This window comes from Suillus clintonianus, assembly GCF_016758775.1.
Source record: "Suillus clintonianus strain FC179 chromosome Unknown DEU56scaffold_98, whole genome shotgun sequence".
NCBI classification, from domain to species: Eukaryota; Fungi; Basidiomycota; class Agaricomycetes; order Boletales; family Suillaceae; genus Suillus; species Suillus clintonianus.
In genome coordinates this window covers 104,993-131,271 of record NW_024539322.1, presented here as the reverse complement: position 1 = coordinate 131,271, position 26,279 = coordinate 104,993, and the positions used below count along the sequence as shown (strand labels likewise).

The window sequence follows — 26,279 nt, the reverse complement described above, 5'->3', positions numbered from 1 at the left end:
AATGCACGCACACTGAGATATAGAACGGTGGTGAGGGACCAGCGTCGTGTCTGCCCTGCATTGATTGTATTATCCATTTTGATATGGGACTGTACTCACCCAGACCAGTTCGAACTATAAAAATATTCGCGGTGAGATGGCTGCTCCGACAATGGCAACCTACCTCCTGTCCAGATGTTAGTACTAGAGAGTACGATAAGGACATCAGTAATTTTACGATGACATGTATTATGCTCACCCCAATCATAAATCATTACAATACAGGATGCAACTACGAAATCATAATCAATGATCGAATGAGAATATCACCAACATCTCGTCAACGAACCTGTAGAGTAGCTGTTAACAAGGGAAAAGGTGATTAACGGCCACCATCTTGGATCGTTTGAGATTAGTGTCATATTCAAGGGGTTGCGTTGGTGAGCAGTGAACTTGGTGGACTACTTATAACAACTCCAAAGCAGTGTCGCGCGGAATGCTTGAACACGCAGTTTTTGCAGAGCTGTCGAATAGGCCATTCTCAAGCCGGTTCTTATCACGCTTGCATCGGATCTATGACTATCAGCGAATGGCGAGTGCTTGAGATGTGACGTTTATTCAAATTGGTCACTGATGACAATACTCACAAGATGCGCCCAAGTCGGCGAGTTTTTGTACCAGACGCGGGCTCTGAGATTGAAAGTGCGAGGTGTGCAGCGTATCAATTGTGGATACAGTCCATCGCAGTCGTGACAGGGTACTTCACGGAGTCGTCTAGGAGCCACATACGCCAGACGACAGTGATGACCGATGGATCATCGAGCGCCTTGCTCAGGATGGCAGCCTGTCAATGAAAGACCTGAAACAAAGAATCAGCATCGTAAATATACAACCTGTTCACTTTACGTCAGTGTACGAGGCAACTATCTCCATTTGTCTACTACGGTTCGGTGACCTATTAATGATTAATGAAGCCGCAGTGATGTATTGCCCGCAGTTGCTGTCCAGCACATCCATACAGTTCACTGGACGAGCTTAGTTCAACATTACAGAGTACGCCGCATCTGTCATACGAGTCATAACAGTTTGTCATTAACAGAAGCTCTCAGCATGGTCAGCCTCGATAATAGGCTGCATGTACCCGAGGAGAGAGTTGCGTTGTCCGCGTCGACTTTTGCGACTTTTTTCTTGCCAGCATTAGTCTCGTACTTTGCAATGGGCGTGTTGGTTCAACGAAATCGCACTGCAACGACACGATTTGCACTGCTTCCAATCGCTTTGCTGTGCGCATATCGAGCTGGCTCATCGCTCGATTTTTCTTTTGGCATCCCCAACTACCGTTTCCTCAACCAAGGCTTAGTTGTGAGTGGACTGAATGTCATGAGGAGCCAAGGTCTCATCCAAGTTTTACAACTCAGCTCGCCATGTTCACCGTTTCGATGCGATCGACCGCTTGGGCCTTCGCAAAAAATCCATATAAACGGATCGCTTTGCAACCGAACAAGATATCCAACAATAATACCTCATCAGGCAACACAAGCAACCAGTTGACTGATGTTGATGATACCCCACTGTTTACCGCTATCTGGAACGCATGGGATCTTTCAGTTAACCTTCGCGGGATTGGGTGGGACTGGGCGGAAGGCCTGCGCATTCCAAAGAGCAGCCACGAAACACAGTCAACATTAGAGTTCCTGCTTAGCACCCTCGCGAAGCTACTGTTCTATATGCTTGCATTTGATGCCACCTCTGGAGCCACTCGCGACTTTTCTCCGGAAACATTTGGATCAGTTGAAGGGGGTACAATATTTGACGCATCACTTCCACCCCTCACTCGCTATACCCGGTCTGCCATCGTTACGATCCTCTCTGGCTGGACAGCATATTTCGTGATTGACTTGGTGTATCAGATACATGCCATCGAGTTCGTCTTGTTATTCAGACAGACACCGTCTCAATGGCCGCCCTTGTTTGATGCTCCGTGGCTCTCGACATCGCTGACCAGTTTTTGGGGTCACGGGTGGCACCAATTATTCCGGCAGTGCTTCATATCGGTCGGTGCTCGGCCGTTGTCATACCTGCTTGGTCGCGCTGGGGGGGTGATGGGCGCATTCCTCGTCTCAGGCGCTCTGCACTATCTTGGATTGAAGGCAATGGGACGAGGTGGTTACCCTGTTGTTGTTTTTGGGTTCTTTTTCATGCAGGCCATCGGTCTAATTCTTGAGGGCGTGTGGAAGAGGTGTACGGGCACACGCGTCGGTGGAATTTTGGGCTTGCTGTGGACTTGGATTTGGGTAGTCTTTTGGGGTAGCTTCATGATTGATGCATGGGGCAAAGTTGGTTTGATTGGGTCCAAGTCCTTCCCCGACGATTACAGACCGACAATCTTGCTTGCCCACTTTTTAAAACATTGTCTCAATTTACTTGATTCTCTGAGATAGAGATTACCGACACAACGTCGATCGCATCGTTGTATATATAAGGATGACTTGTATGGATGGTATGGATAGATCTAGAGCTTGTGTATGGTCTCCGCGTAATATGATTCAAAGGCTTAGGGTGTGATTGCTCTAAGCAGTACTAGGTTAAAAGGAAACGACTGCCTTTTTTCCCTTGTGGTCGGACCATGGGAGACAAGTACTTAGTAGGTGCTGTCAAGGTATGATGACAACACGTCTGAACATCCATCATGTCATGAACTCGCCACTTGGTTTGTCTGTGGTGTATAAGACAGGCTGGTCCCGAGCCTAGCTCGTACTCTAAATCGCTGTGTGTATTAATATAAACATGAAGCGATCCACCATGGAGCCTGTTCAATACATGCGCCTTGTCCCAACCAGTGCATTCATGTATCAGAAAATGCCATCGTGGTGGTGTCAATAGAAGCAGACGTCACATTAAACATACCTCACCATGAGCGCTCGTACAAAACTTCCAAGTCAAATGTTCACCACGCCAAAAAACTCCAAATAAGTCGGTATATTCTAGATACGACCAAAACGACATTAAGCAAATGGTATATAGCGCCTCGCGCATCGTCCGTGCATGCCTATGCATACGTAATTTTTCAGAATACGGTAGGTGCAATTACTCCACCAAGCTTCCAATTCAAGGGCGTGTCAGTTCTGTCCCACAAAGTAAGGCAGGCTGAAACACTCACCTAATCTCAGCATCCCTCCCGTCACGCACCTGCAAACTCCAATGGTTCTCCACACCCAAAACACGGTGATAAGCGTTCAGGTTCTTGTGTAATGTGAGTTGGAAGACGCTGAAGCTGCCTTGGCGGGAGATGATGGTGCTATAGGCGAGGAAGAAGACCCAGATGCGGTACCACCGTTCACCGTATTTGTCTACGACCTACACGAACGTGTCAATGTCAGTACGGGGCATGGGGAACACATGATAATAAGATAAGAAGACACACATTCTTCTTGTTGTCGACCCAGTTCAAGTACCACCTCCAGATAGTAGCGCTATAATGCACACCCAGAACGTCAATGTTCTTGACTTCGAAACCGGCGGCTTCGACTTGGTTGACGACCCATCCAAGGGAGCAAGAGGCGTCTGCGCCGGGGAAGATGTATTTATTCATGAAGAGACCCCTGCGCGTCGTTAGGCACGATAGATGCAAAACTCTTATGGAACGCACCAGATGAGATCCTCGTATTGCCACGGGGGACGGCAACCGGCGACTTGGAGAACAAAGATACCATCGTCTTCGAGGAGGTCGTACATCTGACGCATGAACGAGCCGTAGCGCCTGATTCCGACGTGCTGTTGAAAGTTAGGCAGGGAAATATGACGAGTAAACAGGACTTGCCTCTGCCATCTCGAGACTGACGATCTTGGTGAAGTGTCCAGGGCCGCCTGGGATATCCCTGTAGTCCATGCAGAGAATACGAGCCTTGTCAGGAGTGACACCGTTTGTCTTGATGCGCTCGTTACCGAACTTGGTTTGGTTTTTACCGAGGGTGATACCTGTGACGTCGCATTTGTAATTTTTGGCTGCGTATGCTGCGAGGGTTCCCCAGCCACAGCCAACGTCGAGGAGGCGGTCTTCGGGTTTCAGGTTTAGCTTTGAGCAAACAAGACGGAGTTTGTTGTCCTGGAGTTCTTCGAGGGAGGCGTCTTTGTTAGCATCTAAGATGACGCCGGAGGTGTAGATCATGCGTGGGCCGAGGAACCTGTGATGTGTGAGGAGAAAACAACATGGGCTGAAGGGAATACATACCATGAGTAGAAATCATCGCCTCCTGCACGGTCGAATGAGCAGAGTGAAGAGACGAATAGAAGGATGCTTACTGTCGTAGTGGTCGCGGACCTGTTCTTCGTCTTGGGATTGGGAGTGAACAATGACCTCGGGCAGGAGGTTCGTGAAGACGTATTTGAACAGTTCTGGAGTCATGACCATTTTGGCCCAGTCGTGACGTTCTTCAAGGATGTCCAACACGTCGCCTGTACGCGTAGGGTGAGGAAAAATGATGAGTGAAAATAGAATGGTAATTACCGTTAAAGTCGATCTTGCCCTCAAAGTACGCGTCATGGAAGACCTGCATTGGGATTTTCGAGTTGCCATGGTATTTTTCCTTGAGTTCAGGGTCGTGGATGGTGATGTAGTCTTCGAGGTCTTTACCGGGCATGAGAACTTTGACGTTCTTGCGACGACCATAGATGCTTGCTACTGCCCAGTAGCCGACTGTGACCGGGATTCCTGTGATGACGAGGAGGAAGAGGTAGGTTTTGAGACCGCCACGGTTCACAAAGGGAAGGATGCGTTTGATGACCCATGGAACGGCGAGGACGAGTGCAGCAAGTTGTAAATTTGAAAAGTAACCGTTACCTTCTGCTAAACCAAGGAGTGGTGCATTTTTTATTGAAGGAACGTTCGTTATACGAACTGGAGTGAACGTCATCCTCGCCGTTGGTTGGTCTGTGGTTAGTAGAGAGAGGTCTCAGTTTTTATGTTTTCTGTATGACTTGTTTGTATTTGTTTGTACTGAAAACGCGCTTAAGTGACCACGATAGCACTAAGTACGCAGCACCCTCTCTCGAGACCACCCGCCATGTCCTACTATTCACGATCTCCTCCTCCTCTTCAACACCCAGTCCCAACTCACCCAGCTTTCATTCCAGAACCACCTTCGACCCCAGTCTCGCCGCAAGGCTATCAACGTTTTGCTAGCTCACCCCCAAACCAGCAATATGCTGCACGTCCACAACAATACAATCCCCCTCCATTCCAACCAGTCCCAATTCCGAATCCACAAACTCAGCACATTCCCGACTTTGCTGCATGGGGCATGAACGATACCACAGCTCAGTTCGGAATGCACCTCGGTCAAACCGCTGTAGCTGCTGGTCAAGACTACGTACAAAAGAATGTTCGTGCCATCTCTTTTTACTCTTTCCTCGCTCACCATGAACAGTTCGGCGGCATGATACCAGTCACCATGCTTAAACACCATTTTAACGTTTCGAATTCCTATGTGATGCACAAACTCCAGCTCATCATTTTCCCTTGGCGGCATAAACCCTGGACAAGAAAAGTACGTCGCACAGAGGCTGGTCACACAGAATGGCAACCTCCTCGCGACGATATAAACAGTCCAGATCTATACATACCACGTGCGTTTTTTCTCCGCTCATGTCACCCCCCTCTCATTCCTTGCACAGTCATGGCACTGGTCACGTACATCCTCGTAGCAGCACTTCAAACAGGCCTTCAAGAACGATTCCACCCTTCAATCCTCGGCGCATCCGCAACCCGCGCACTCCTCGTAGTCTTACTCGACTTTCTCTTCGTCCAGTGCGGCTGTTACCTCCTCAATGTCCAAGGTACGGGTCAGGTGGTCGACTTGATCGCATACGGCGGGTACAAGTTTGTCGGGTGAGTCCGTACCTTCTCTATTTTACTTCATGGCTTACTCTCATCAGTGTGATCCTCACCCTCTTCGCCGGCCTCCTCAACCTAGGTCCAACAGTATACGCGCTCGTATTCCTCTACGCGTTTGCTGCAAACGCACTATTCATCGTACGTCCCGTCCTTATACTATAAACCTATCACTGACGCCCTCGCAGCTCCGCTCCCTCCGTTCAGTCGTCCTACCCGACTCGCCCGCCAACGTAGGGACTGTAAACCCCGCATCTAGAAAACGACGCATCACGTTCTTGTTTCTGGAAGCTGTGTTGCAAGTTTTGTACATGGGGATATTGGTGAGGGTGTGAGTGTTTGGCGTGCTTTCGATACTCGAATTGTCGCGCTATGATCGTAGAAATTGCTATGCTTTGTTTGTGCGAGCGCTGATGGTGATGAGACTGGTACTGGTGGGTACGTGTCAGTTTCTTTGGGAGAGTTGTTAGGTCTACAGAATCTAAATGCAGTCGCTCGTATCGCGAAGAACGCGTCTCGATGATGCATCTCGGATGCCGTGATGATGGGGTACGTTTTTTCTCTAACGGGTATTACCAGGTGGAGCTCGGACGCCCTCGACGTCGAGTTGGCACCCAACTCTTGTATATTCGCCACATTTGTTGTGCCCGACACGTGGGCCGTCGGTAGGTTCGTGAACAGCCTGGCATATAAGTACTACCACGTATGCTTGAGATCTCAAATTGACGAGTCTAGTGAGTGACAAGGTCTCGTTGCCATTCATAGAACACGACCTGTCGATAATATCGGTCAGTGGAGAGATTCAATACCAATTTGCGTGCACGTTCATAAACAGGTCTTTGTGACTAGGTTATGGTCTCCTGTGCTAGGCAGACTACATACTAGAAAGAAGACCGTCTTTCCTTCTATGTCCGGGGCTTGTCAGCAACTGTTTTCCAGGCACTATACTTTGGTTCATGCAGAAATGCACACCTGCCGTCGTCATTTTCATACTGGGCAGTGAGTCCCTCAATTGTAGACTGCTATAGTTGTGATTTGACTGAAACAACTTATCATGCACAGTCGTGATGATCATCCGGTTACACGCCATGTATCAGGGATCCAGAAAGATGCTCAACTTTCTCGTTATAGCTTTCCTGGCTCTCATGTTCCTAACCGGAGTTCTTCTCGCATTTGGAGATCGCACTTATGTTCGGGGTAATCTTTGATTGCATATCAAAAAATGAAACGCGCCAGGCTCATGTAATGTATCCCAGAGATGTTTATCCTCAATGGCGCCTACACGGTGACATATCAGTGCCTGAGCCTCCCTGTGGATGGAGATGCCTCAATTATGATTGACAGTGATTTGGAGTACGTGACTGGACTCGCATGGGAGGTCCTCGCCTTGTGCCTCGCAGTCTGGATTGTCATAAAACACTTTTGTGAACTACAACGGCAACCGAGAGGATGGAACATCAAGGATTGTTTCACAGTGTTAATACAGACGCACGTGCTTTACTTTGTAGCGTGAGCTCATGATTTCACTGTGATCATCTTTTTATTGTGCTAAAGTTCGACATGCACTAGCTTTGCTCTTACCTCCTCCCTCAAACTCGGAAACATATCCCAAAATATGATGGTAAGTACAATCTGTGACTGACTCACCTGGTTCTTACCGCTTGTCGTTATACCTATAGAATGACTCAATTGTCTTGTACGAGGGCTTCATCCAAATTGTCACCGTCGTGCAGTTGTTTGTACTTGGACCACGCCTCATCCTTAGCGTTCGAGTATATCACTACCAGCTTCTGGCCGACTCCGACGAAGGAACTGCCATGACTGCAATTGCTTTTCAGGAGTGCTCACGGGAGTCGATTGGCAGTGATGTGTAGCGCGGAAGTGGCTTTGCAGGTACTGCGTTGAGTACTTTGGTAAGGGTTCAGTGGTGCGCCCGTGAGGTGGAAGAGGTGTAGAAGCAGTGAAATGGACATGTTCAAATTGCGTTCAAAGGGTGTTATACTACCTGATGCCAAAAATTGACATATGCTGTGCAATTGTTTCCCCCTCGACCAAGGATGGATGAAATTACTTGTTGAATTCCCAAAACACAAGCAAGTACTCTCCTCGTTGACGAGGCCGCGCGCTGGGCTAAGGATTCCAATGACCGGAACTTCAACTGATACACAGACGAGTTGGAAGCTTAATATTTTCTGCTCCTGGCTGCACTCCTGATACTGATGCTCAGCAAACGGGGCCCAACCAATCAATCCGACATTTCGACACAAGAATGGCACCATGGCATCCGCATAGTATAACACTGCGAAGAAGAACCAGGTGTGCCATATACCAACTTCATCTAAAATCAAGGAGTATCGTGCAAGTTCCTGTGTTATACGTGTTCAACATGACAAAAACTGAGAAACGCCAACCGCAAGATAGGATGGACATCCACAATTCATTTGAGGCCGCCTACATACACCTGTCATCAAGGTGGAACAGACAAGGATAGCCAAATAACGTATTAGGGACTGTATACCTCGACAGTGGGACTTTTCCATCTCGTGTTGAGATGGGTATTGACAGGGCGCGCCATTGACAAAAAATGTGTCAACAGTACTAGTACCATGGTGAAGAAGTTCAGTGCATCATATATAGCGGGGATGATCCTCAATCATAGCGGGTCTGAATTTGCACTGCGACGAGGAAATCGATCAACCCCGCATCCAGAAACCGACGGGCATCACATTTTTGTTCCTAAAGGATGTTATGCTGTGAGAGTTCGTTCTTGACAAATACTTGATCTCCACCCCCAGAACAAATGGACTTGAGGAACTGGCCCGAATTTGATACACTGAGAGGCCGAGAGGAACACTGAATGCCAGTGCCTCAAGATGCTCACTAAGGTTGAATATCGCAGGTTGGTCAAGGCAAGACATTAATGAAGGGAATTCTCGTAACGGATGAAATCTACTATATGTGCTCAGCTGTTGCAGACCAACATTATTCCTCCCGTTGAGCCATCCTTCTCAACACCCATATGTATCCATTCTTGACAAACGCGGACACAAGTCATCCCCACCCTCGTAAAGGCCACTGTCCTGATGACCGCAAACGTGTCAAACGAGGACGATGAGTTGCACAGCACACAGAAAGCACGTACCGTATGATACTCGCAGGCCACCTTGCCACCCTTCTTATCCGCGTAGCTGCCAGGCCATCAGACACTTTGCTCAATGAAGATGTGAGTGGGACGTACTTGCAAACTGTGAACCCGTTCTTGGAATCCACGGAGCTGCTGACTAGCTTGTAGGCCGCTACACCGTCAACTTCCAAAGTTTCTTCACACGTTGCGCATCCCGCGTTGGCGCCAGCGAGGAAGGTGAGCAGGGCAAGGACGACGAAGCGGGAAGTGAACATTATGGGATTTTTTGTGGTGTATGACGCAAAGCCATGGCATCCATGGTATTTTATAGGCTGAAATTACTGGGGCCGTCGCGATTTGCGAGATTTTCGCTTCGCCTCAGCTTCAAGCGCGCACATAACATTATTCGGTGATGCTCGCTTTGCTGCTTCCGAATTTATGTAACATAATCATGTGACGTACTTATGATTTAACAATTTTTTTTTGCTTTATATAGCGCTGATCGTCGTACTGCAACCGGATGTGTCTTAATGTCATGGATTACATGCACTATATAACTTGTCTAATTCAACGGCCCTCTCATCAGCAAATGCACTGAAATGAACACTTGACTTACGCGACTTACGGACACTTACGAACCCTTACAAATTCAGTAGCGCACTCATGCGATTGGTGGAGATGCTGAACACCAATATAATTAGTGATGTGCCAGGCCTGGCCTGGCCTAAAAGCCCTGGCTTGGGCCTGGCTTCAGAGGGCTCAGGCCTGGGCCAGGGCTTCTGATATAAAAATGTGAAAAAGCTATATTTTTCTATTCTAATACCTAGACTTCAAAATCAGACTCATCTGACAGCAAGACATCACCACCCTCTCCAACCAGTTCCATCTCTAACTCAGCCTCCAGAACAGAAGTAGGAGCAGGCTCACGAAAAATCAAGTCTCGCTGAAACATAAAGCGAAGAACTTGAAGGGCCTCCACCACATCAGGCTTTAAGCGATTATGACGCTTCGTAATTGTCATTCCAGCTGCTGAAAAGGCTCGTTCACTGGAAACTGAGGAGGCCATAATGCAGAGATAGTCACGAGCCAATGAGGCCCAGACAGGATAGCGCTGAGCATTGATCTGTTGAACTCACTTAGTAAGGCATCATATATGAAATCAAGCACATACCCCCCACCACTGGACATGTCTTTCGGGACAGTCTCAGTGGTGTTAAGATACAAGTTGAACTCTCGCATCCAAGGTGCCTTGGGATCAACAGGATCCTCGGTCTCGAACTCACTATCACTGTCCCCCTCGTCACTTGACAGCTCCCGAAGGATATTGGCCAACTTCCCTGACCCTATCTTCTTGGGTGACACGAGAACCTCTGTCTCCCCAAACATCTGGATATGGCGCTCCTTGAACTACCAATAATTATGTCAGACTAGACTTAAAAATAAAAATTACAAGTGGAAATCTCGACTCACAATTTTTTCGGCATGCTGGAGAGCCTCCTGGTGTAAAGCCTTACCCCAGAATCGCTTGAAATGACCATCCTTGTGGTTCGAGTCAAGTACTTAACATGTATGAGCAGAAGATTAGACAGTAGAAAATATTGACGTACACATGCCAACGATATAGGCATCAGATTCTGCAGATTTCTTGTAGTATTCCTGGATCTTGTCAGTAGCAGCTGTGAGTCCAGCATGAAAAGGAGAATATTTGGGGTTGTTCGAACGAGACACCCAAGCCTTGTGAAGGCCTTCGAGAGCTGGGAGGGCAAGATGAAGGGAGGGTCCAGTGTCAGAAGAGAAGGCTTGTTGTGCATTGTCTGCATGCTGTTTGACTTGATCACTGAGTGACGAAGAGAAAATATAACCAAGGGACAGACCGCGAGCAAGTTCACGAATAATTTGACACGTTCCCATTCATCAGGCTCGAGCTTGAGTGCGTCAATCTTCGCCCGTTTCATGAGGTTCGTCTCCTTCTTCCCAAGTTCGTAAACAAAGGTATCAACAAACTAAATGACATTATTTTAATACTGGTTCAAAACACAAACTCAATAAACTTACATGCTTCTTCTTCTCGGCTCGGTCCAACATCACATATGTGGATGACCAACGAACAGGCATGTCGAGAAGAAGCTGGACCGAGGTAACACCCTCATTTGGTGGACGGGCCTGAATATCTTTGAAAAGCTGCTTTCGGGATGCAGAGGAACGTTCCTAGTAAATTGTCAGTCATTACATAGTAGTAGGCAACTGTTAGTACACCACCTTGACAGAAATAGCACGAATGAGACCTATCTCGTCCCGTCGGCCATCCTCAATGTGAATAGCAAGTTCACCTTGTGCAGGATCATAATATGCGGCCTTGCTGTATGTTGATATCAGGGCACGAGTGGCGAGATGGATAACATGGGCAAGACACCTGTCACAATGTGAATATCTGAATAGTATACATAGTGAAAACCAAACCTGATGTGGTGTTTCTTTGGTATGAAAGTCTTGCCATCACGAGCCTTGAGTCGAAGTCGAAGGGCAAACTCGTCGAGCATTGTATTGTTATTCGAGGCATTGTCACATGTGACATAGCCAATCTGTTAAAAATGTAAACACGAACAATTTCGCTTCAAAAAAACAAACCTTGTGGGCAATTCCTACTCGATCAACAACCTTGAACAGTGCCTGTCCCAGTCGTGCACCATTATGAGCATTATTGAGAGGGGTGAACCCGATCACAGCACTTTGAACTTCCCAGACACCAACTGACGGCTCCTTGATCCAATGCCCAGTAACGGCAAAATAGGCCTCGACATTCTCAGCCTGCTATGCATCACACGTCAGATTGACAGCGCCTGTCACGAGTTTGCTCTATAAAACATCAGCAGACACTTAAATTTAATCAGTCAACAAAACCTACATTCAACCGTTCCCTCAATTTTGTCAACTGCTGCTTGAACATGTTAATAATCTCGCATCGAGTCGTCTTTCGGTTGGGCACAATAACACCCATTGTTGCACATGAAGCGATGTCGACCATTTTCTTGAAGCTCGGATGTTCGACTGCTTGAATGGGCTGAGAATTATGTCAGTAATATGACATTGTCGTGTCGAGGAACAAACATACCTGGTTGGTAGATGCAAGCCACTCGATTGCAGCCTCACGAAAGAGTTTGTCGGAGTATGGAAGAACCTGTTCGGTGGGATTGAGCTCGCGGAGATGGTTGTCGAGACTCCCCTGCACTGCATTAGCAACAGCGGCAGCATTCTTTCGATCCTTAACATCTTTTGGCAGCATTGAGGTAAATGTGTTCTTCGTGCACCATGTATGATATGCAGGCTAGCATGTATTGAAATTAGCACATTGAATAAGTTAGAACAGATTCATGTACCGCATGTAAGTAGGCCAGATGACGACGACATGTCGAGGTGTCGTTAACAAACTGGTGTGGTCATCCGCTTTTTCTGCAACATATAAGTGAAATAAAATTACAATGTGCGAGAGCGAGTACTCACTTGCATAGATCACAATCTCACACGTTGCGAGTCTTGCCATCCTTGGACTTGTGAGTATAGGATTTACCAAAAAACGCGCCAACGTCACGGCTCTTGTCCTCTCGACGAACTGTGGTGGCTTCAGAAATATCCTGGACATTGACATCTTGCAAAAGATCGACGTCGTCAACAGGCGTGATGTTACCTGCGCTCGAACTTGTCAGTAGTCAGTAGGTACAGGAGAATACTAAAAATACATACCATCAATTGTGTTTGTAGCATCGAGGCCATCAGACGTATCATTAAGACCTTCTAGATATGGTCAGTAGTAGCAAATAGAAAGAATGATTAAAACATACCTATGCGGGAATCTAATGACACGATAGAATGTGTGTCATCTGCGAATGATGACTCGCCTGATCGTCGAAGGCGTTTACCTGTGATACGAGCAAAAATACATGTGAACAAAAACCAAAAACGTTCATTTACACACCTTTCATTTGCTTGCTGTTGCTATCTAAATCTTCGACATCTGAAGAACTCAGACTCCAGTCAGCATCCATTGCACTGCGCTTGGGACATGTCTTTGCTGGCTGGACTGTTTGTTGAATATGTTTGTGACTGGTGAGTTCTGGAGTCGCGCTGTTGTTTGAATCAACGAGGCGAGAAGAAGGTATGATCGTGCGTCTGGAACGGGCGGTGATAGGCGCTATGTCGTCGTCGTCGGACATGACTGTGGGAGGCATCGGGATCAAAGTGGTCCGTTCTTGCAGGTGGTTCTTACTCAAAACGTCCAGATGTGCAGTGGTTATTAACTGTACAGTACTGGGAAAAAAATACTTGCCGGCGGCATTCCTTATTTGGAAGCCAGGGCCTGAGCCTCGGGCTTGGGCTTTCCAGAATCCCAGGCCAGGCCCAAAGCCCTATCAGGCCGTTACCACAGGCCTGGCTTTGGCCTGGCCTATGAGGGCCTATGAGCCAGGGCCTGGAGGCCTGAAGCCAGGCCTGGCACATCACTAAATATAATTCACCATATCTGGCTGATAATAGTTATCTTTCGCTAAGATGCGATACTCAGAAATGCGATACCATAGATGTGATGCGATAGATGCTATTCAATAGATGCGCAGACAATCAAATGTACCACAGGCAGATAATCAATTGTACTACGGGCAGCAGGTAGCGTCTACATTAAACCAGAGTGCATTGTATTGAAGACCTCTTTGTCAGAAAACGTATTCAAGTAGTATTCGTCGCAGATCTCCATCGCGTTTGCGGCACTAATCGTACGATCCATCTTCGACCCATACACAGAAATAAGCTCGATGGCACAGGTGACCACTATGAGTGGAATGATGCTGCCGGGTCGGAAGACCCGGCCTGTGCCATCCCAATGATAGATGCGTTTCACGCGGTACATGCCAGCGCTCATATCCTCAGTAGGTGTTGCTGTGATCTGAAAGTACTGAACGTATAGCAGGGGAGAGTCTTCAAGATAGCGGGGCAGTGTATGACCTTTCTTCGTGACGGCTTGAAAAATGCAATGGACTTGTGTGATGTAGGTATCTGCACAGGCTTGTAAGCGCATGAATAATGACGGCAGTCAGATACTCACCATCGTTAGCAGGCAATTGCACGAGCACCGCGTCACAATTACCCAAAGGGAAGGTGTCCGATGGTGGAAACGCTTGAACAATTTGGCTGGGCATCATGACTCGCGACTTGAAGGTAGATAGCAGCTGTAAACGAAATTTGTTCCATGTCCTGACTGAATCTCACGTACATGTCCAGGCCGTTGTCAGGGTGTTCTGGGACGAATCGTTGATATATTCTGTGAGCACCGTGCCAAAATCAGGGAGGGAGTAGAGAGATTGCAAATCAGTGATAGAAAGGGACTTGTGATCGGGGGAGATGGTGATGTGAAAAGCAGCATTAGCTTCAACGGACAAAATTCCCTTCAGAAAATGGTTTCGGATGGGACGCGGGCCATGAAAGCGCTTCTGCTCGCCGGGGAGCACACGCACTATCCAGGCCAGTGTGGGATCTGTCTCTGCGACAATACTATCTTCGGTTGCAATCGCATTCACGAGCGGTGTGCCGTGCGAATGCAAGAGGGTATACAGATTGAAACGATGCATGGTTTCATCGCGATTGAGTATCTGGATGACCTGTAGGGTAAAATTCCTGGCTTGGCGACTAGTCCGTTCGAAAGGAAATTTACAGTGCGTGATCAGGAGCCGTTCGCTGACATCGGCTGAGAACTGTAGCAAACTACCGAGATCTTTGATAGACCCCGCAAAACTGTGAAACAATTCGATCTTCGGGATGGAGAAGTTGTTGATCGTTCCACTCTTGCCTCTCCGAGCACCAGCGTCGAGTATCGCTTGCTTCAGCCTATGAAACTCGCCGAGGGAGTGCACCATAGCATCAATGGACGAGTCGGTATGGATGGGGCTCTGTGCCTGGTACATGAACTCGGTGAGGAAACAGATAGCATGTACGAAATTGGGGGTTGTGTTCGCTGCACCAGCGATCGTGGCAACGATGGTCCGTTCGATGTTGCGATGTTCTTGGCAGGTCATCTGGCTGATGTGGGAGATACCGGACCCAAAATGACGCGTCCCGACTCGTTGATGATGCGCCTTGTAGCGAGCATCGAGTTCATCCTCCCCAACAACCTCCTTGCACCATTTCAAAGGATGGTCGCCAAAATATTAATATTTGTGACACGTGTGAAGCAGTTCGCCGGGCAAAAAAGAGCTTGGATCTGCATACGGCCAATCTCTCCAATATGGCTGATGAACACCGCTGAGCAGCAATGCTTTGGCTTCACGTTGGAAGAGCGGTACATTCCACGGATCAACACGTTGGCATAAGTCGTAGATGAGCTTGAGTGTGTGGTCGCCTGTTCGACGGGGGAAAAGTTGCGCACTACCAAAGTCACTTTGGGTAGCCATTGTAAGTGGTGATGCGCTCTTTGAGACACAAGCAATGAGCTGTGCCTCAGGGAGATCGGCTGTGTATGCGACGAGTGGAGTGAAACAGTGCCAGAGATAACCCATGGGATCTGGCATGTATTCGCTGATCCTCGTAGCCACCTTGCATTTGGCGAATATCAAATCCATGCACTTGTGGAACAAATGAGTGTGGAGGAGCGTTTGAAAATCCCCGTGAACGTCAAACTTTGGAATTGGGATGAATGCAACACAACTCCATGCATGAGCAGTGGCCTTCATCCGAACTTCAGATTGGATATTGCCGATCGTAAGGAACACTGGGTGCATTTCTAATCCACCTGACATCCTGGTTACGGGTGTTTTGTCCGATGCAAGGATGATTGGTATGATGGTTGCACCTTCTGGAAGGTTGTTCTGCAGAGCGCTGAGTGATTCTGCCTTACTACTAACAAAGAGCCATACCTGAATAGCGAAAGCCCTGTTGGCAGTAAAGAATTCGCCGTATTCGCGTTCAGAGCCGACCATAACAATGTGAGGATCATACATCATATGGTTGGAAAATATTGGGTTTGCGAAGATATCCTTGACAACTTCGAGGCCGTCACGCCAGATTAGCTCGATTGGCCTTATGGTTGTGTAGTTGGTAAACTCGAGTGTTGTTGATTGCCACTAGAGTTTAAAAGTCCAGTTGCAAAATCGAAAAAAGACCGCAACCGGACCGAAACCGGACCGAAAAAGACCGGACCTCGGTTGCCGGTTGCCTCAGGTCCAGGAAGGTCCAGTTGCAGTTGCCTAACTTTTGCGAAAAATGAAAAACCGGTCCAAGACCGGTTGCCTATATATGGGTAGTACTCATTTAGGCGATTCTATCGGTGGTCTGATCTTCAAAATCGGTTGAGATTTGGGAAAGTTATAAGCATTTTAAGAATGGCTCGTATAAGTCTGTGGGGTGTGTTTTTACACTTGTTGGCACTGAACCAGGGATTGATTTCCAAGCTTAAAAACATTTACCAGTGTGTTCATAGACCTCAAAAATGGTATGGAACATCAAATTTAGATAACTCTTGATGATTATCATGCTCCAAGACTAGCACAAAGATCAGACATGTTAGAACGGCAAGTCAAAATCAGTCAAAATCACCGATTGGCTCATAACTTACCCAAACCTCGAGTGTTCAACAAGATATGAGTAGCTATAGACTTGCCTAGACTAGGACTACAATTAACATTAAGACACCTAAGCCTTACGACAACTTTTATTTTTCAAAGACAAGCCTGATAACGATTTTTTGTCAAGCTTATATCTTGCTTATATCTTACCCTATTGACAAGATAAGACTAGCTATAGTATCGCCTTGACTAGCAGCACATATTTCGTCAAGAAACTTAAGCATAGTAATGACATTTCATATTTGACTCACATGCAGGGCGGAGTTTAGGAACCCTTTTTTATAATGCTCATATCTTGCTCAGATCTTAACCGTTTACTACAAATATTAGACCGTTGGAATCGTGGGAAGGGGTACTACACTGCCACAGGACCGGTTGTGGTGGCAACCGGTCTAAAACCGGTTGCAGGACCGCAAAAGACCACAAACATCGGTCTTTACGGGTCCAGTCCAGGTTCGCTGATATCGTGGGAATAAAAAGACCGGTCCTGGTCCGGTTGCCTCCAAATAAGGCAAAAGACCGGACTTAACCGGACTTTTAAACTCTGATTGCCACGCTGGGCCACTTGGTAATGCATCGATCCAGCCAAATAGCTGATCTGCGCTCTTGAAGGATGGGCTGGGTCTGGATTTAAACTTGTGCAGGGCTCATGGTCAGCGCAGTCAGAACTGCAGATACAGATAATACTGCTCACCCAATCTAGCTTCAGAAACTTGTTAATATCAGTTTGCGTCAACCGCTGGATGAGAAATTCTGCTAGTTGCCATTCAGCCTGATCAACGAAAGGGTACGATGAATTTATTGCTCTGCAGCGCTTTTGGTCTGAATCATGATCCTCCATTTCCTGTAAGACATTTCGTCCCCGTCCAAAAAGGTAGCCTGATTTTGAATGGTACTGGCCAGTGACCTCTTCCCGGTTGTTATCGCCTCGTTGGAAAGCTGGAGGGACTGGCAAGCGGTAAGTGTTACGACAACGGTCGTAGTCGGACTGGGATGGGTAAGCGAAGGACGACGGTCCTAAGCTATCTGTCGTGTATCAGTTGAACGTCAATATACCTGGTAGCCTAAGCTGTCAGGTTGTGACAGAACGGAAGGGGAGGTAAGCCCCTAAGGCAGCGGCCGAAGAAGGGTTTCGTGTTCGATGGTTAAGTCTAGACGAGGGATCGGTATCGACTCAAAGACAAACGGTCTGAGAGAAGATGTATCGGACTCGAGGATAGCGATCCAAGAGTATAGAGGGTTCGTGATCAGACTCAAGAGAGTTAACTCAAGAGAATATACAAGTCAAGGTAAAACCCAGTAGAATCAAGTTAAGGAATAATAGTACAAGTGGATCGACTATATATAGGTAGGGATCTCAATGTTCAGGGCAGGTCTGGTAATTGTACAAAGGTCAAGAAGGATATATCAGGAAGGCAAGAGCAGGCAGGAGTCCATGCGGTCAGGGATAGGGCTCTGTGGGAACATCAAGGGAAAAGGAAGTCAGGCCATGAGGCCATAGATCAAGGGTTCAAATGGAAGCGTCTAGCTTCTATCACAGAAGGTCAGGGTCGGCGGGGATCAGGAAGTGCGTCAAGCAGCATGGTGAATCGTGAAGAGGTGAAGGTGTGACGTTGTGACGAGGTGAAGGGTCAGAAAAAGATAGGGGTGTCATGTTACTGTAACAGTAAGTGGGCTCGCGGCTCCAACAAGAATGCGCCTGATCATTGAGATGATCTACAACAGCAAGGTTTGACGCGAACCCTAGTCGGCAATTTGGACATTGTACAGAGGGAACACTAACAAAGTCGGTCAGTTACTGCTGTACCATTTGATGAACTCACCTGTGATGATTTCGTATTTCCAGCCCAGTTGCAGCGCACCCTTCTGCCTGTTCCATCGTGGTGTGCTCGCGGTCTGTTAGAAGAAAAAATCACTAAGTTCTTCAAACTCCGACATCTCTTGCTGAATACTCACCACCGATAACAACGTCTAGACAGCGTTATGATTCCAGGTTCTCTCAATAATGCTCTTCCATCGTCTGTATCTGTTACATCAGGATCCAGTGGTCGAACTTGTGTCGACTCCTTCCAAATTTCTAACCCTTCCAAACCACTGGAAGAGAAGGTCATGACTTTGACCTCCCCGCCTTTAGAGCCCAAGTTGTTTCCCTTTCCACGCTCAGAGTCCTACTCTCTGATTTCAAACCGCTCTGATTCCGAATCACTTATCGGCAGCACTCGCAGTTCCCGGGGTGGAGTGCGGTCTGCAAACAGAAGCCACCCGTACTCGCGTGTTGGCGCTCCCACCCAGCTGGAGCTGCGTTTTGCCCACAAGGCAATTCAAAGAAACTCTGACATCACCCTTACTGATGTCATAAAGGCAAGCAGGCCTTTTATTTTGTAACTGATGAGTTTTTTTAACTGCAGCAGGGGCGAGACATTTTTTTGAGTGGTCTCTCATCTTTGTCAGATGACACCATAACATTGGTGGCGCACGCCAAACATGCTACACGAGAAAGTCTCCGTCACAAGGTCAAGCAGCTCGGTTGGGAGATCCAGGAGGTACAATATAGCGAGCTACTTCTCAAAGTGTTTGAGCGGAAGGAAAAGAAGCGACTGAACATGGCAGAGTCAGATTTTCGCCTGTTCCAGAAGCTCTTAGTGGGCCGCAAACTTCCAGCCCTACCGCAGGATGCTGAATACTTGGAGGGATCACACGATTCTGAGCTCGAATCCCTAGCCACAGCTGACGAGCAGCTCTACCAAATCTCGTCAATCTCACCGCTAGGCTTACGAGGAGGAACAATCTGACAATGGTTCTGTAAATAGCGATTACAGTGATTTGGACGGTAAGAGAATATTCTCTACCCCCTAGAGCACAAAAATAGCTCACAAACCTACCCTTTCAGGCTGATCGTCGCCCACGAGTGTGGTCAGATGCTACCCATACTACTTTTTTGGTACCAATTCAAATACTTCTGTCGGCGCCCTACGACTCATTCCTATCGCGAAACCCTATTCTCATTTGTACAATGTACTATAGTGGTTTGAATAGCAGAAGCATGCATTTCATCGATTATTGATGAGGGACAAAGTTCACCGCACCTTTTATGATTCAATGACTAACTAGCTATCTTATGCCGCAACCACCATGAACAACTCTCCACCGCGACCAGCAAGATCCACTGCCAGGCGCAAGCCCAGCACCGCAAGAGTAAGTACCTTTTTCAGCCTTTCGTTTCTTTTACTGACCATTGAATCTACAGAAAGGTTTCCACCCGGGAATACACTCAGATCTTAATCCAAGCGGGCAGGCTGTCGTGAATCAGCTTGGCTTAGCTGGCGACCGCGCAGCAACACCCGCGGAATACCAGTAGCACCCGCAACCCACGCCTCAACCCCATTACCATCCGCAACCATCCCAGTACCATCCACCTCCCCAGCCTCAACCCCAGTACCATCTGCAACCCCCTCCTCAACCACAGTACCATCCACCTCAACTCCAGTACGATCCACAACCTCCGCCCCAACCCCAATACCACCCACAACCCCCACCTCAACCCCAGTACCATGCTGATCGGAACGAGGACAGAGCAGTGGCGGAGGCGTACGCCGCCACATTCACGCTACTTCGGGGTGGGTCGTCATCGAGGCTCCCACCACAGTCGGATTCGATTCAAGATGGCCCTTTGGCCCCATGGGGGGCCGCACGGCTCGTCGCCCTTGCACCCCTCCACCCAGGAGAGACGATCCGCGGGGAAAGAACCCAGGGTGTAATCCGAGTAAGTCATCCCCCTCATCCCCCGAGCGCGCCTGTGACCGAGTATCCACCCGACACACAGACCCAAAAACATCTATTCGACACCGGGAGACGACGATGTAACGCTCGACTCCCCCCCACACCAGAAATACCCGTGGCCGTCGTACCGAATCCTCCCGCTGTGCCAATCGCGGACCCACCTATCTCGAGACACATTAAGCTCTCGACAACATCAATGCGAAAGTACAAAGAGGCTGCGAAGGAACATCTTCGCAGCCTCATCCTGAACGCGGATCCCGAAACGGACAGGGCTCCCGAAGACGAGCTTCGCAACAAATTGATCGATACCACACTGCAAATCGCACGAACGAAAATCAGTCAAGGTAAGCTCATTCGATCCGAATTATCAAGGCACTAATGAGTTTCATAGAGGAAATCGAGGATATCAAGGGGATCAACCACTATATGGTGACTTCGTTAGCAGATATGCGACGAAGCTTCAAATCTTACGCTTTGAACACTGTTCCAGTTGGTTACCATCTACGTCTACCATTATTTTCTGAGGAGGACCAGCTGGCGCATACGCGAGACCAAATCAAAATTCTACTCGAGGATTCAGAGTACTTGCACGAAATTGAACAGGTAAGTATCCTCATCAAATCAGTGGGGGTGTTTGGCTTACTTGGCCACAGACCATCGACGGCACAGAGATTAAACGGCCCCTGGAGAACAAGGTCCTCATCAACATGGTCATTGACCTGTTGAAAGGGGGCCTATCAGACGTGATACATGGTCCGCTCGATCGTTTGTTTGCAGTGTGTGGTGCAACAATTCGTTGCGTGCTACAGGCTTATCAAACTGGTCAATTCGTTGATGTCTCGGTGAACTCTACTGCCTTTGATGATGCTTACCACGAAATCATAGCTTACATTACTACAACCATCCGTGCCTCGCATACCTTGCGTGAAAGGTTTGATTCTGTACAACAGGCAATTCTTAAACGAGTACTCGTGAATTAGTAGCAGTAGATTTGTGTAGCCCTCGTAATCAATGATAATCGAATCAATGTCTGATAATCATCGATTCGGAGACTGATTTGACGCTGATAATGTTGATCTCTTCCTCGCTTCCTCGTTTGTTGCAGTCAGATCTCCATTGCTACATTTTTGGTCTAGTTACATACTAAATACAGCTCGACCGAGACTATACTAAAGATGGATCATAAAATGATGCTTGAACGACAAATTAAACTCTAGATGCTGGGCATCCCAGGACCCTTTTTTTTTGACTTTTTATTTTTTCTTCATTATCATTAGGCAAACTCCTCATTAATATTATTCGTCACTTGCTTTACATGTACTACATTGTGTTCGTCCAGTTACGCTGTATCATACGAGAACAAAAGAAAGTGTTTCCTCCTTGTCACCTTCAACACATTCTTGCCCTCCGAGGCTCCCGATGATGTGACAAACTAGGCGCAGACACTGGCAAAAGATCACCAGACAGAAACTGTTTTGAGACATGCACATTGCAAAGACACTCGAGAGTCGAGACACCCCATAATACCTGAAAAACTTGCGTAAAATGCATGATGACGCAATGGAATTCCCGTCATTGGGAAGTTCTTGATCAGACGCAACCAACGCGACAGGACGAGCGAATCTGTCGAGAGGATCAAGCAAAGACGAAGAGCTACTAGCCATGAGGAAAAATAACAATTTTAAGGAGAGACAGAAAGAAGCCCTGGACTTGAACGCAATCCATGTCAAACGACGGTGGCGTAAAAAAATATATAGAGACTAGACACAGTTAGAGACCTCAGTCGTAGTGGAACGAACTAGGATTAATGTACCTAGACACAGTTAGAGACTATATGTACTCGTAAGTGTCTGGCGGTACAGATATAAAAGAACCAAACTTACCCTCAGTCGTAGTGGAACGAACTGAGGGATAAGAGCGGGAAGACGTTGACTATATGCGTTAGTATTCCTAATATTCAACTCCGCTTGTCGCGTCGCACAACGGCACGAGCTCACGTGCTCCAACAAAATATAAACAAACACATTTTTTAAAAGATCCGGGATTATCAAGCGTTCATTTTGCTTCACCCCAAACCAGTACCCTTTATAGGGTCCTGGAACTGTGAAGGCAAACGGCCACGTCTCATCAGTATTGCACATATCAAGTGCTTGGCCATCATTGACTTTGATATAACTCATAGGCTACGAGTGTGGTAGCAACCTCTCTGAAATGGCTTCTGACAGAAACCATCACGAGTTCGACAACCCGTGTCTTCAAATGGCACTGCTTTGCAAATCTACATAAAATCCGCACGCTTCAATTCTATTCCACCAAGTTCGCTACTCACTCACATCAATCCCTTGAATATGAGCCGAATCTCAAACGATCCCCGTTGGTGGCCGCTGATCAATTTTGCATTTGATTACAGTTATCATGTTGGTTCGTTGATAGCAATTCAAATGTTGGCGATGCTCTCACTCAGTGATTTCACAGTCGCATCCTCTGTTGTAGTGGTATATGATTGGGGTGAGCAATATCATACTGACACGAGGAATTACTGCTGTACTTATCTTATTCTCCAGCGCTAACATCTGGACAAGAGGTAGGTTGATGCCATTAGTACCGCTCGGAGCAGTCATCTCGCTAAGAACAGATTTATAGTTTGAACTGATCTGGGTGAGTAACATCTCATATCAGCAGGGGTAATGTAATAAATTCGGGACAGTCTCAACGCTGGTCCTTCATCACGGTGCTATATCTCAGTGTGCGCACATTTGACAATCACTGTTGACGAGCTGTGCTAACTTGAAATGTTCTAGGTGCGCTGCCTGGGAATACTACATTGTGGGTATGTTTTCAAGGTTAATAAGTTGGCAATGTGCTAACAAGCCATTTCTCACGAGAAGAACCAGCATCCTGTGTACGTTCTCACTTACACTGTATCCGTTGTCTCTGACTGGCGGAATGCAGGGAGTCTCTCATCAGTCTCGATGAAAGATGGAGTGGGTCTTCCGCACTGAACCTTACCATTCCGGTCTAACTAAATGTACTTTCACATAGGGGTGAGCAAGATTGTTCAACTTGTTAGTTCAACATAATGACTGAAACAGCTGTGAGTTTATTTGAAGCATCTCTGTGACTCATCAGTAACTATATTTTTAAGGCACCATTGTTTCACGCATTCAGGACTGGATGCCTGTTGTCACGATCCTCATACTGGGCGGTGAGCTGCTCAACTGCAGTAGCTTTGACTTGACTGAAATTTCATCTATAGTTGTCATGATCATTCGGTTACACGCCATGTATCGGGGATCCAGAAAGATACTTTTATTTCTTGTTATAATCTTCCTGGCTCTCACAATCGCGACCGGAGTGCTCCTCGTGATAGTGGAGAGTTATACTCGATGGGGTAAGCTTTGAATTCTCATGACGGAGTTAAGTGCACGCTCATGAGAAGAATCTCAGAGGAGTTTGTCCTTTGTGGCACCTATCAGTGCATGGGTCACTCCTTGGAGGGAGACATCCCACCACTTCTGATAGGGACTGATTGGGAGTTCGTGACTGGATTCGCATGGGAGGTCCTCGCTCTGTGTCTCGCAGTCTGGATTGTCATAAAACACTTCCGTGATTTGCAACGACAATCGACCGGATGGACCGTCAGGGATTGCTTTGGCGTCTTAATAAAGACACATGTGCTTTACTTTGCAGCGTGAGTCCGTCATGTGAATGTGATTATCATTTCCCCTGAAGTTCCTTACGTCGTAGCTTTGTTGTTATGTCTTGCCTTTCATTCGGCAACCTGTCCCCAAATATGTCGGTACGCACGATCTGTGACTGACATCTGGATCTTACCACTCATCGTCATTTCTATAGAACTTCTCTTCCGCGGGAGTTGAGGTTTATAGCGGTGTTGGCCAAATTGTTACAATCGTGCAGTTGTTTGTGCTTGGACCGCGCCTCATCCTTAGCGTTCGAGCATATAACGCCCAGGTTCTGGCCGACTCCGACGAAGGAACTGCTATGACTACGATTGCTTTTCACGAGCGAACACACGGGTCAAGCGGCGGTGATGTGTAGCATGGGGGCAGGTTTCAGGCGCTGTACATGGTTTTGGTAAAGATATAGTGGTACGCGAACATGTGCGCCCGCGAGGAAGTGCAGAGGCAGTGAGACGGACACTCTCGAACTATTATACTGCCCGATGCTAGATAGTGCTATGCACCACTTACTAGTGCACTGGATATTGACTCATATACAGGATAACTTGCAGATAAAATGCACCAAACGAGTACATACCAACACAATGGGTGAAATGACACTCATGAACGAGAAACACTGGCGCAAGAGGCCGGACATATAATACTGGAAGATCTGACGACGTCGATGATGTCCTCTCGACAACACCGTCGGAAAGTTCGTTTCCTCCGCCAGGTTCAAGGACAAAGGAGCTCCCAGGCTGTGGAGTTCCAGTCAGGCACGACCTGGGGTTTCCCGTATTTCCGTGGCACCCAATATTTGCTCCATAGCGAAGCCTTAAAGTCAACACGGCAGCAAATAAATAGTAACAGGCTTAAGGTTACACATTCGCTAACTTTGCTGTTACCTCTTCCCTAAAACTCGGCAACAGGTCCCTCGCTGGTGTTGGATCTTTCAACTCGTCGGTATTCATATAGAATATCTCTTCCGTTCGAACTGAGGAATATCAGGGATTTATTTAAATCGTTATCGTCGTGCAGTCATTCATACTTAGACTGCACCTCATCCTCATGGTTTGAGTATTTCACGCCCATGTTCTAACCGACTCCGACGAAGGAACTGCCATGACCACAATTGCTCTTCAAGAGCGCAACACGAGTCAAGTAGTGGTGATGTGGCATGGGGGATATGTTGGTGAGTGCAGGTGGAAGAAGTGTAAAAGTGAGTGTTACACTTCAGTGTCACTACCTGATGCTATGCGCTATACGTATGCTTTCCCCATTGGACCCTGCAAGCATGAGAGAACTTCATGATGTGTAGGCGCGTATCAATTTTGGCAGGTTTTATGAGACACTGACCAGTAACAGGTCGGGAGGAATACTGAATGAGATGAGGGGCTCAAGGAGATCGACTACCACAAGCTGATCGATGCAAGACAATGATGGGAAGCCTTCTAACGGATGAAATCTACTGACATGGCCAACTATCTGCAAAATAGTATTACTACTCCCGTGGGGCCATTTTCACTTTACGTCCTGCTCAGCACTGTCCATACGTATCCGACCTTGACACAAGCGGACACAAGTCATCCCCATCCTCGTACACGCCACTGTCCTGATGACCGCGAACGTGTCAAACGAAACCGATGAGCTGCACAGGTCCAATATGCACGTACCGAATACTCGCAGGTCACCTCTGTGCCCAGCTTACTCTCGTAGCTGCCAGCCCATCAGTCACTTCGCTCGATGAAGTTGTGATTGTAACGTACGTGCAAAGTGTGTACCCGTCGTGCTCTACAGTGCTGTTGACTAACGTGTAGACCGCCGCACCGTCGACCTCCAAAGTGGCATCGCATATTGCACATCCCGCGTTAGCGCCAGCGAGGAAGGCGAGCAGTGCAAGAATGGTGAAGTGGGAAGTGAACATCATGGTGCTTGTTGCAGCAAACGAGTAGGATGTAAAACCATAGCATACGGGTATTTAAAAGGCTGAAATTACTGGGGCCGCGCACGCGAACTTAAGGCAACAGGCCTAAGGTTGTTCGGTACTTGAGCGAAAAGAATCAGAACTCTGCACAGACAGAAGAAGTGTGGACGTCACTCTCACGAAATTGGGGTCGCGGGGGTTAACTTGGAGTGGAGGCCCGGGACTAGATGACCCTTGGATGGGCCCAGTGTAGGCTATGTAGTGCGCGAAAAGAGCTAAATAGTATGATAAAAGG

At 47.6% G+C, this 26,279-nt stretch overlaps 10 protein-coding genes across 10 annotated transcripts; 5 read left to right on the top strand and 5 right to left on the bottom strand.

The window, feature by feature from the left end:
- Positions 1 to 1,089: 1,089 nt before the first annotated feature.
- DEU56DRAFT_893188 (membrane bound O-acyl transferase family-domain-containing protein) lies at positions 1,090 to 2,538 on the top strand (the record flags this gene model as incomplete). The annotated part of the gene is made up of 2 exons (XM_041356342.1): positions 1,090 to 1,341; positions 1,398 to 2,538. 2 exons carry the CDS (start codon positions 1,090 to 1,092, stop codon positions 2,418 to 2,420), a joined length of 1,275 nt encoding a protein of 424 aa, XP_041204034.1. The 3' UTR covers positions 2,421 to 2,538.
- A 312-nt stretch (positions 2,539 to 2,850) lies between these two features.
- DEU56DRAFT_827573 (sphingolipid C9-methyltransferase) lies at positions 2,851 to 4,952 on the bottom strand. Its single transcript, XM_041354399.1, has 8 exons — positions 4,487 to 4,952; positions 4,282 to 4,434; positions 4,211 to 4,232; positions 3,800 to 4,163; positions 3,629 to 3,753; positions 3,404 to 3,581; positions 3,140 to 3,336; positions 2,851 to 3,079 (listed from the first exon to the last, which is right to left on the bottom strand). The coding sequence occupies exons 1-8, from the start codon at positions 4,890 to 4,892 to the stop codon at positions 3,067 to 3,069; spliced, it is 1,458 nt and encodes a 485-aa protein (XP_041204033.1). The 5' UTR covers positions 4,893 to 4,952; the 3' UTR covers positions 2,851 to 3,066.
- A 63-nt stretch (positions 4,953 to 5,015) lies between these two features.
- On the top strand, positions 5,016 to 6,292 carry DEU56DRAFT_596716 (YIF1-domain-containing protein). Its single transcript, XM_041347001.1, has 4 exons — positions 5,016 to 5,604; positions 5,653 to 5,866; positions 5,914 to 6,010; positions 6,058 to 6,292. The coding sequence occupies exons 1-4, from the start codon at positions 5,043 to 5,045 to the stop codon at positions 6,202 to 6,204; spliced, it is 1,020 nt and encodes a 339-aa protein (XP_041204032.1). The 5' UTR covers positions 5,016 to 5,042; the 3' UTR covers positions 6,205 to 6,292.
- Positions 6,293 to 6,718: 426 nt separating this feature from the next.
- Positions 6,719 to 8,111, top strand: DEU56DRAFT_596763 (uncharacterized protein). Its single transcript, XM_041347002.1, has 5 exons — positions 6,719 to 6,868; positions 6,932 to 7,066; positions 7,126 to 7,378; positions 7,439 to 7,490; positions 7,549 to 8,111. The coding sequence occupies exons 1-5, from the start codon at positions 6,826 to 6,828 to the stop codon at positions 7,741 to 7,743; spliced, it is 678 nt and encodes a 225-aa protein (XP_041204031.1). The 5' UTR covers positions 6,719 to 6,825; the 3' UTR covers positions 7,744 to 8,111.
- Positions 8,112 to 8,744: 633 nt separating this feature from the next.
- Positions 8,745 to 9,419, bottom strand: DEU56DRAFT_827562 (uncharacterized protein). Its single transcript, XM_041354398.1, has 3 exons — positions 9,108 to 9,419; positions 9,012 to 9,057; positions 8,745 to 8,949 (listed from the first exon to the last, which is right to left on the bottom strand). Exons 1-3 carry the CDS (start codon positions 9,266 to 9,268, stop codon positions 8,878 to 8,880), a joined length of 279 nt encoding a protein of 92 aa, XP_041204030.1. The 5' UTR covers positions 9,269 to 9,419; the 3' UTR covers positions 8,745 to 8,877.
- A 3,092-nt stretch (positions 9,420 to 12,511) lies between these two features.
- Positions 12,512 to 13,204, bottom strand: DEU56DRAFT_917070 (uncharacterized protein; the record flags this gene model as incomplete). Its single annotated transcript, XM_041357939.1, has 4 exons — positions 12,512 to 12,678; positions 12,735 to 12,785; positions 12,833 to 12,910; positions 12,967 to 13,204. 4 exons carry the CDS (start codon positions 13,202 to 13,204, stop codon positions 12,512 to 12,514), a joined length of 534 nt encoding a protein of 177 aa, XP_041204029.1.
- Positions 13,205 to 13,659: 455 nt separating this feature from the next.
- DEU56DRAFT_873315 (uncharacterized protein) lies at positions 13,660 to 17,441 on the bottom strand (the record flags this gene model as incomplete). Its single annotated transcript, XM_041355852.1, has 8 exons — positions 13,660 to 14,039; positions 14,089 to 14,212; positions 14,315 to 15,154; positions 15,278 to 15,361; positions 15,503 to 15,844; positions 15,881 to 16,045; positions 17,083 to 17,246; positions 17,288 to 17,441. The coding sequence occupies 8 exons, from the start codon at positions 17,439 to 17,441 to the stop codon at positions 13,660 to 13,662; spliced, it is 2,253 nt and encodes a 750-aa protein (XP_041204028.1).
- Positions 17,442 to 17,489: 48 nt separating this feature from the next.
- Positions 17,490 to 19,392, top strand: DEU56DRAFT_759731 (uncharacterized protein; the record flags this gene model as incomplete). The annotated part of the gene is made up of 8 exons (XM_041350348.1): positions 17,490 to 17,558; positions 17,584 to 17,597; positions 17,664 to 17,699; positions 17,756 to 17,889; positions 17,949 to 18,167; positions 18,447 to 18,483; positions 18,817 to 18,952; positions 19,012 to 19,392. 8 exons carry the CDS (start codon positions 17,490 to 17,492, stop codon positions 19,390 to 19,392), a joined length of 1,026 nt encoding a protein of 341 aa, XP_041204027.1.
- Positions 19,393 to 19,732: 340 nt separating this feature from the next.
- DEU56DRAFT_917067 (uncharacterized protein) lies at positions 19,733 to 24,439 on the top strand (the record flags this gene model as incomplete). Its single annotated transcript, XM_041357938.1, has 19 exons — positions 19,733 to 19,795; positions 19,848 to 19,901; positions 19,959 to 20,724; positions 20,772 to 20,983; positions 21,034 to 21,311; positions 22,791 to 22,801; positions 22,856 to 22,888; positions 22,945 to 22,964; positions 23,024 to 23,038; positions 23,088 to 23,124; positions 23,182 to 23,210; positions 23,269 to 23,282; positions 23,333 to 23,364; positions 23,423 to 23,445; positions 23,549 to 23,585; positions 23,637 to 23,771; positions 23,828 to 24,071; positions 24,128 to 24,179; positions 24,236 to 24,439. 19 exons carry the CDS (start codon positions 19,733 to 19,735, stop codon positions 24,437 to 24,439), a joined length of 2,259 nt encoding a protein of 752 aa, XP_041204026.1.
- Positions 24,440 to 25,597: 1,158 nt separating this feature from the next.
- DEU56DRAFT_917066 (uncharacterized protein) lies at positions 25,598 to 25,987 on the bottom strand (the record flags this gene model as incomplete). The annotated part of the gene is made up of 3 exons (XM_041357937.1): positions 25,598 to 25,672; positions 25,734 to 25,776; positions 25,827 to 25,987. 3 exons carry the CDS (start codon positions 25,985 to 25,987, stop codon positions 25,598 to 25,600), a joined length of 279 nt encoding a protein of 92 aa, XP_041204025.1.
- Positions 25,988 to 26,279: the final 292 nt, after the last annotated feature.